The sequence below is a fragment of the Uranotaenia lowii genome, chromosome 3 (genome assembly GCF_029784155.1).
Source record: "Uranotaenia lowii strain MFRU-FL chromosome 3, ASM2978415v1, whole genome shotgun sequence".
Lineage (NCBI taxonomy): Eukaryota > Metazoa > Arthropoda > Insecta > Diptera > Culicidae > Uranotaenia > Uranotaenia lowii.
In genome coordinates this window covers 308,895,890-308,904,892 of record NC_073693.1, presented here as the reverse complement: position 1 = coordinate 308,904,892, position 9,003 = coordinate 308,895,890, and the positions used below count along the sequence as shown (strand labels likewise).

General features: G+C 39.1%; 2 protein-coding genes across 3 annotated transcripts in view; one reads left to right on the top strand and one right to left on the bottom strand.

The window, feature by feature from the left end:
- LOC129756339 (location of vulva defective 1) overlaps positions 1-9,003 on the top strand; it is a 760,372-nt gene that overhangs the window by 40,316 nt on the left and 711,053 nt on the right. The gene's annotated exons all lie outside the window — the stretch shown is intronic.
- Positions 612-2,687, bottom strand: LOC129756343 (E3 ubiquitin-protein ligase Rnf220-like). Its single transcript, XM_055753202.1, has 2 exons — positions 2,189-2,687; positions 612-2,122 (listed from the first exon to the last, which is right to left on the bottom strand). Exons 1-2 carry the CDS (start codon positions 2,630-2,632, stop codon positions 1,316-1,318), a joined length of 1,251 nt encoding a protein of 416 aa, XP_055609177.1. The 5' UTR covers positions 2,633-2,687; the 3' UTR covers positions 612-1,315.

Genomic DNA, 9,003 nt, shown 5'->3' with positions numbered 1-9,003 from the left:
GAAACTCGCAAACGCAAATCGGGCCTTTATGATCCGGGTTTCGATATCTTTCTTGGCACCACCATTATTATCTGGCTACCAAGATACCGGAAGCACTCCCACTTTCTCAACTTGTTGCCCAGCCACCACGAAATTGGAAGGACTTTCTGTGTGGATTTCACTTGGATTTTTCCGACATTGAATTTGAGACCTGCTGCTTTGGAGCTTTCGGTGAGGTCAAGGTCGTTTAGCTGCTCCATTGTCAAACGATTCCACGGCAATCCTCGGTTTGATCTACAGTCAATCGATCCAATCAAGGTCTCCACTGATCTGATACTATCAGTAATATTGAAATTGAATATTATCCACTTTGGATTTCTCTCAGCTTGAACATGACTGCACCCAATTTACATTTAATAATGTGAGGTAGGTACATAAAATCTGAAATAGATCAAGGTATCTTGAAGAAAATCACGGTCGCCACACACAATTTAAAATTCGCCCTCCATCAATTGTATTCATTTGTAGAAAGAATTGTAAAATTTGAAAGTGATAATAGATTTGGATTTCGGCGCTTAAAAAGAGAAAAAAATTAGTTTTATATAATTTATTTCTTGTATTCTTATGCTTGAATAGAAAATTTATTATTTTTAGGAAAATCTAAATAGATATAATAAAAATTAAAAATAAACAGTGAAACATGAGGAACGAGAATACTTACATGCAAATAAAGTAAACGCGAGAGACGAATGATTGAAGTACATTATACCTACTAGAAACAGCTGCTTGAAAAAAATAAAACGTTTTTCTTGTGTCTGCTAAAAAAAATACCACTTCATCGAATTTGGGTTTTAACATTTTAGAGGGATTGCATCTAGGATAAACCTAAGATTCTAAGCACTAGTTACTTACATTCATAGAAATATTTGAGGCGAAGCCTCCAAATCGAAGGTCTGTTGCAGTTACAGGTATGGCATTTAACCGCATAGATACAAAAAAAATGCTCCTTAATGAATCAGAACGATTCGAAAAATAAAATCCATTATGCAGAACAAATCCGATAGTGAGATACTGAGAAAAGTTGTTTGAGAAACCGGAAAAATGTGTTCCTAAGGACGATTATTGTCTTCGATGGTTGTTTGTATATGTTTTTTTCTCGATCTTTTGCTAACGTTACTGGAAATCCAAAAAATGCTAAATTTTATGGGTAACTTTGAGCTCCTCCGTTTCGTTTTGCTTCCGCAGAATAAAATTCGTTCGGAATGTTAAACCTGTATTTGGGGTGTTAGATCACTTACTCTTTACGTCTCGTGTGGGAAGTCAGCTATTTTTTTTTTCACAAATAGATCCGTCTTAAATCGGTGGGTGAAGTGATCATACTGCACTGAGGGCAAAGTTTCTTGGCGCCCAAAGTATGCAGCCAGCACTCCTCACAGTAGACGTGCCAGCAGCAGATGGAAACCACCGGTTTTTTGAAATCATCCATACAGATCAAACATTTTGGTCGGTTCTGAATGTAGCCTTCATATTCACGGATTTTGGACTTCAGTGATTCTATTATTTGATCGGAATTTTCTTCATTACGCGAATCTGCGGCATGACTAGGAACAGCATTACTACAGCCAAAACTTCGACTGGATCCTTCTCCCGGATTATCAATCCCTAGAGATCGATTTACCGTAGTCGGCTCATTTGCCATGACTAACCCTCGAAGGTATGAATCCTTGTCGTGAGTCTCAACCGTAGAATAAATCACATCGCGTTCGGTGTATTGTGGCGGTCCATAGATCTGAGTTTCATCTCCATCCACATTCAGTTCATCGTCTGTATCTTCAGCATTCGTTACACGGACTGTTGTGCTGGCAAATGCCCCAGCCTGATGGAAAGCCCCGGCAGTTCGTACCCGGGTCTGACCAGCCCATTCGTACACCTCAAAAGATTCACCCTCCACATCGATATTCGTGTCATCATCATCCTCGGATTCAGCAGCTGCAGACGCATTTGTCTTGGTTCCATTGCCAGTTCCATTAGTTTCCACCGATGGCCGCAGACAACTCTCCACGTGACTATTCATCTCTTCCGAAACCAATTTATTACAGATAGGACATACGTTATCCTCGTGCTTACGTTTTCGTGATTTCATCTAAAAATAATCATTCAATGTTATCAAAAATAAACAAATTATTTCTTACCTATAAATGTAACCTACCTTCAGTCTAGCTTGTCTGTTATTCTTAATTTTCTGATAAGTTCCCCAGCACTCATCCGGATTGACTGAGGGAGTCGTTCCAACCGTATCCGAACTACAGCCTTCCATTGAACCATGTCCATTGACTCCAACACCAGCAGCGGTCGAACTACTGGACGATGAAGATCCACTTCCACTGGGTATGGCCATCGTTAGGTCGGCAACGGAAAATCTGCCAGTACCATTATTCATCGGTCCATGTGAAACATGCTTCTTCGGTTTCAGTATCTTATCGAGCCGATCCACCTCCAGGGCAAAGTGATGATCGATATCATGCGGTCTCAGGGTAACGCCACATATCGGACAGCTGAGTGGGTCCGACTTGGGATTCCGGTGCCGAGCATCTAGGGGGTGCACTTCCTGAGGTACTGGAGCGTCCAGCGACTGGTGCTGTCGATGATCCATGTTAATCTGCCGGTTATAGTCGGGTCATTGAAATCGTTGGAATCTTTGTTGGGCTACAAACTATAAAAATAGGAATTTTACTGGTAAAAACCGAGACTTCTTCTTCTTCTTCTTCTTTTCTGGTGTTGATTGACGATTAGCAATCAACGATTGAATGGGACCGGCGGCTATGGCCATATACCCAGCAATTTTTGGAACCGAATACGCCTCGCAGTCGGGCGAACCGGTTATAGTTCCGATTTTATTTCTCGCAGGAAACTTGTTACTTCTCGGTAGATAGATTTTTCTTGGGCTTTACATAAATCAATCAGTGTTTGGAATTTTGATCCGAAGGAGTATTTTACTCTGGTGTTGTTGAATTTGTTACAGTACAAAATTATGTGCTCTGCTGTTTCGGGTGTTAAGCAGTCGTCGCAGTTAGGGTCGTCTACTATTCTCCACTTTGCGAGCCAATACTTGGAGAAGGTGTGTCCTGATAGGATGCGGTTCATAGTTCTGATTTCCCAATTGGTAAGTTTTTGTTTCATGTGCCAAGGAGTTTCTTCGAAATTATTCTGGATAGCCTGGAAGTATTTCCCTGGTTCTCCTTCCTTTTTTGAGTATTCCGTGTACCACACTTTTGTTGAGGCCAATCTGTCTTTGCAGAAAAAGTTTAGGGCGTCCTTCATAAAGAGACCATTCTTGAAGACATCTAGAGAGTTTGTGCCAGCCTTTGCCAAAGTGTCTGCTATGTCGTTACCTTCAAGTGATATGTGACTAGGAATCCATTGGATGGTTGTGTCAAGTTTGTAGGCGGTGCTGATGATCTGTTGTACAACTTCATTTCTGATAGTGGACTTTAAGGTGGCATTTATTATTTGACATGCAGAAAGTGAGTCAGTGAAAATCACTCCTTTATAAATTTGATTGCATTCGAGATGTTCAAGAGCTACGTGTATAGCAAGTACTTCGGCTGTAGTAATGCAGGTTTCGGTTTCTAGCCTCAATCTGATTCTTTTGTTGGTGTTAACTATATAAACACCAATTCCGCAAGAATTTTGTAACTTGGAAGCATCGGTGTAAATGGCCGGACGATTTTTATAAATGGTGTTTTGTGCAAATAGTATCATTTGTTTCCAGACTCTAGCCTCACAATTACTTTTGACCATCTTGAAATTATCAATTTCTGTTTTAACGTCTAACGAGTTAGGAAAGTTGGTTCTGACTCTTGGTACAATCGATTGAAAAATGTTTTTGTGTCTATTAAAGATTTTTTCGATCAGTGTAAGTTTATCGTTGGGGATGTCATTTGTTTGTGACTCAAATAACTGGGTGCAGATGACTGTTTGATTGGCTATATGTTTAACGATCTCTTTGCAGGTAATGAAGTCGATTCTTATTCGCGGTGGGCTCTCAGCAACTAGAGCCGCCAGAGTGTTTATAGGTGTGGATCTGGTGCAGCCAGTTATTTTTCTCCAGCATGCGTTAGTTAAAGTTTCCAATTTCTTAATGTATGTTTTTGCAGCGTTACCAAAAATTGGGCTACCGTATTCGATAGTGCTTCGTATCAGAGTTCTGTATAACAATGTCAAAGTTTCAGGATTCCCTCCGTTCTTAATCCCAGATATTACTTTCAGCATATCCATACGTTCTTTTACTTTTCTGTCTAAAGATTGTATGTGTGTTCGGTAGCTTAAAGATCGATCAAGTTCAATTCCAAGGTATCTATACGTTTTGACCGTTTCTATTCGTGTTCCTTGGATGGTCAAATCCATTTTTTCATTTGTGCATTTAAAGAACATTGCCTTAGTTTTATTCGGATTTATTTCGAGATTCAAGCTTCGTGCACATGATTCAAATGTATTTAGAAAAATTTGCGCTTTTTCGGATGCGATTTTTGAGTTTTTGGCTGCTACGATTACCACAAAATCGTCAGCATACTGCACGAGTGTTATGTCGTCTACTTGTATTTGATGTAGTGGGGTGGTATAAACATTAAAAAGGGTAGGCGATAATACGTCTCCTTGGGGTAAGCCATTGCTCGTTATTCTATAAATATCATTGTCTCCTGATTTTAAAAAGATTTTTCTGTTTCTAAGAAACGAAATTATCCACCGAATCATTTCGTAAGGTATTCTAAAATCTCCCATTAGACTTTCTAACTTATCAGTTCGAACTGCGTTGAAAGCGTTCGACAAGTCGATGAATACGGCTGCTGTTAATATTCCTTTTCTTTTGTTAGCTTGAACCAAATTGGTTACGTAAGTGCAACAGGTGATAGTGGATTGGCCTTTTCGGAAGCCAAAAGATAGTTCAGGCAGGATATTGTTGGAGTCCAGATAGTATAGTAACCTTTGATGCACTGCAGTATTCAAAATTTTTGTAAGTGTTGGTATCAAGGATATTGGCCGGTTTCCAGCGGCAGTAGCCTGATCTCTACCAGGTTTAGGAATAGCTATGGTTCTAATTTCTTTGAGTTGGTTTGACAAATTACCGTGCCTCCACATCTGATTAAGGTCGTAAATTACAATATCAACAACCTCAGGTTTGAGTTGTCGCAGCATGTCGTAAGTTATTCTATCTTTCCCTGGAGATCTCGATTTTTTCTTCTGCAGAATAGAGTACCATCCCACACGATCCAAGATATTATACGTTGCTGGTGCTTGTACACTTCTTGGTTCATCCATATAAACATCATTTGGTCCGAAATGTAGATTCAAGAATTCGTTCGCGAGTGTAGGACAATCCTGCACTGCATTGTTACGTTGCGTTTTTCGTTTACCTGTTAGTCCTCGAATTTTTTGCCATAATTGTGTTGAGCTTGTTTGCGGGTTAATTTCATCGACGAAATCCTTAATATTTTGTTTCATATTTCGTTTTTTCTTTCGTTGGAACAAAGCAGATTTTTTCTTTAAGTTCAAAAGATTTTCTAAATTTGATAGTTTGTTGAATCTAGCAAGAGCTTGTTGTTTCTCAACCCAAGCCTCTTCAACGTCATCGTCCCACCAATATTTGGGGTTGAAACGATTTCTGACTTTGTTATTTTTGATAATTTGGTTCGATTGCTTAGAAAGCTCTGTTATATTTGAAATTTCATCTGCTGATAGTTCGTTCATTTGTTTAAGGATCTGAGACTGTTTATAAACGAATTTCTGTTTTTGTAATTTTCCAGCATTCAATTCAATATTAATCAACAGGTGATGGCTACCTACTGCCTCTTCCAGGACTTCCCAAGAAATATCGAAATAAAGTTGATTAGATACAGCTGTGATATCTATAGCGGAAGAATTCTTATTTAATTCTGGGGGTTTGTAGGTGGGGCTACCATCATTCAGGATGATTAGATTTGAAGTGTTCAGAACTTGGAAAATTTTTGCGCCCTTTCGATCAGTATAATTGTTACCCCAGGAAGTGTGGTGACTGTTAACATCGCCACCAATGAGGACTTTCTGATAGCTGGCAAAAAATGTAGTAATGTTTTCGATTTCTCTATGTATAACTTCGCAACTTGTCGTAGGGTTTATATATATTGCAATAATGACCATGTTGTTCATCAGAATTTTTATTGCCACACATTGGATTGTGTCACAAGATGTTGTATAAGGGATTCTCTGAAAACCAAGTTCATTACGGAGGTAAATAGCGGCTCCACCGTAACCATCGTCACGGGATTGAAGGGCTTTATGAAAACCACTGATGTGGTATGCGTTTGTTTGCTCAAGTTCTTCCTTCGTCCATGTTTCTGTCAGGATCGCTACAGAGTAGGATCGTGACATGAGAGTACGTTGGAGTTCTTGTTTGTGTTTTGCTACGCTTTGTATGTTACATTGTAGTATTTTAAATTTATCCATAGTTGTGAATGTAATGTTTTTGTGTTAGGAAGAAATAGAGTCTAATAGTTCAATTGTTTTTGATAATAGAGTCAAAACTTATAAATTCTTTACTTTTAGTTATGAAGTTTTCTCGTACTTTTCCTTTTAAACTGCATTCTTCTAAGATAGCAGTGTAGTAACGCATTATTGCTTCTTGAATTGCTTCTTTTAGTTTTGATTCATTTTCTAATCTAGTCTTCTTTTTTTCCTCTTCTAGGTCATTCTTTAGTTTTTCTATCTCACTTACCTTCTGTGAGTTGTTCAAACCAGCACCACTAGTCTCGGGCTCGTTGATATTTTTGGGTCTCTTCCTGTTAACTTCCTTGGATCCTGCATTTATTTGAGGGCTAGCTGGTCTACGACGAATGGTTGGATGGGATGGTATTGTACTCTTCTTGAGGATACTGGCAAAGCTTCCGGCTGGAGTTGGCTCATCAGCAAATTGTGAGAGGGCATCAAACCGGTTAATGGTACCAACTGCGTATTTTTCTTTAGCCTCAAAGTAGGTAAGTCCACTCTTGGCCATTGCTGTTTTTATGGCATTCTGTCTGGATCGTTCGGGGCAGTCATTGTCGTCGGTGGGATGGTTTGTTTTGCAGTAAATGCACTTCATCGTTTGGTTGCACTGTTCGAACTCTATTTCGTTGTCGTGCTGATTGCCACAGCGAACACATCGGCGTGCACTACGGCAGTCGGCGGTTTTGTGGTTATATCTCAAACAATTTAGACAAAGGATGGATCTTCGAACGTATGGTTTAACATTCATGTAGCACGAAAATAGTTTTATCGAGGGGGGTAACTGGTTGGTACGGAAAGTTATGCTTACTGTCGTTGTTGGGACTGGCTTTTCATTTACGAATCTTTTGAGGCGATACACCTCAATAATCGGAGCGATACTGTATATTTCTTGTTGGATCTCCTGTAGGGTGACATCAACCGGGATTCCTGTAATCACTCCTGTGACTGACACAAGATGTCGGGGAACGTAACACTTATATCCATACGAGGTGGGGAGGTCGCTCCTTATCACTCGATTTGCCGCGATGTGATTGTTAAAGTAGACAATTACTTTGTTCTTTCCTGCGTTTTTAATCTCCGTGATACAATCTTCAGTTGAAAATATTCTTCTCAGCATACGGCCGACAGCAATTCGATTGATTGTTTTGTCTTTTTCTTGTTTTTCCTTGTTGATCTCGATATATACTCTAAACGGCGCGGGGTCATCCGCACGATAGTCGAAGTTTTGAGGAGGTCGTTTGGAGCTGGATTTTTCCGTCTGGGTGGATTTTTTCTCCACATCCGTACTCTCGCTTGAAGTTCCAGCGGAGATATCCGGTGGGTCAGTCATCTCGTTATTTTCCATCTCTCTACTCGCCAAGATGGCGGCAGAGATGCTCGAATGCCAACAATGAAAAACACTGTTCAACAACGGAACTGCGCAAAAACTTAGATTTTTCAACTAATTAAATGTTCTTTTTAATGTAACTTCTTTATTAGACACTTTTTCGAAAATTAAACATCCGTTTTAACAACTTTTTTTAGGTAAAACCAAATCACTCGCTTTTTTTGAACTATCCAGTTTTCAAGATGGCGCGTGAATGAAAAACCGAGACAATTCAATTTGTTTTGTAAAAAGTTTTGTTTTCAATTTTTTTCACTACCGCTCCGATGCGCTGAAAGAATGTATGCTGTCAGTTTAAAAAATCAGTTTCGCCCAGCTCTACATTCTGCAGCAAGTTTTTGTTCAATTAATTGTATAAATTAAGGCGTATACTGCATCAGATTACGCCTAAATTTATAGAATGTTAGCAGCGCTGCATTCAATAGAGTTTTTGTGGACATTTTTCATAGCACACCCATACTAGCTGGCGTGTACGGATGAAGAAGAACAGAATATATGTCACCATAAAAACCTTCTGTACAAAAAACTAGCCGAAAAACAGGTTTCATGGTTTATTTTCCTGAAATTGAAGTGTTTTTTCTCGTTCTTGTCCGCACTTAATAAGTGTGCGTGAGAGATGTAAAATTGGCATCTCTGTTGAAACTACACTAAAATATTGAAAATCTATCTAAAAAACTTGAAGAAGACAGTAACCGCAGACACCAGATACCCAGACTGACCACTTAAGGCTGATTTTGGCGCTTGTTCCGCAGCGCTATCTACGGGTTATCGTGAAACTAACGGCCACATACACAAAAGGAAAAATATGGATATATCACACACACATTTGCATTGTGCTATTTGTTTTTTTTTATATCAAGCGATGAACACGGTCGTTTTTGATTATTTACTTTTGAGAGAAAAAAATAACAAACACGATAGATTTCGAAAACCACTACTAACCGTTTTTGAATTGGAACGCATTAACCAAATGTGGTTAGAATTCAACCATAAAACTTATAAAAAATACATCGACTTCGAAAGAAATGAAAATTGAATGAAAACTTGAGATTTTCTGCTCCACTTCCTTATTGCGTTGTGGTTGAAAAATAACCATTTTATGACATTATTGGCTTCAT

Coding starts and splice junctions, on each gene's coding strand:
- LOC129756343 (XM_055753202.1), bottom strand. CDS start 2,632: ATGGATCATCGACAGCACCAGTCGCTGGACGCTCCAGTACCTCAGGAA. Junction 2,123..2,188: donor ACAGACAAGCTAGACTGAAG/GTAGGTTACATT, acceptor GATTATTTTTAG/ATGAAATCACGAAAACGTAA.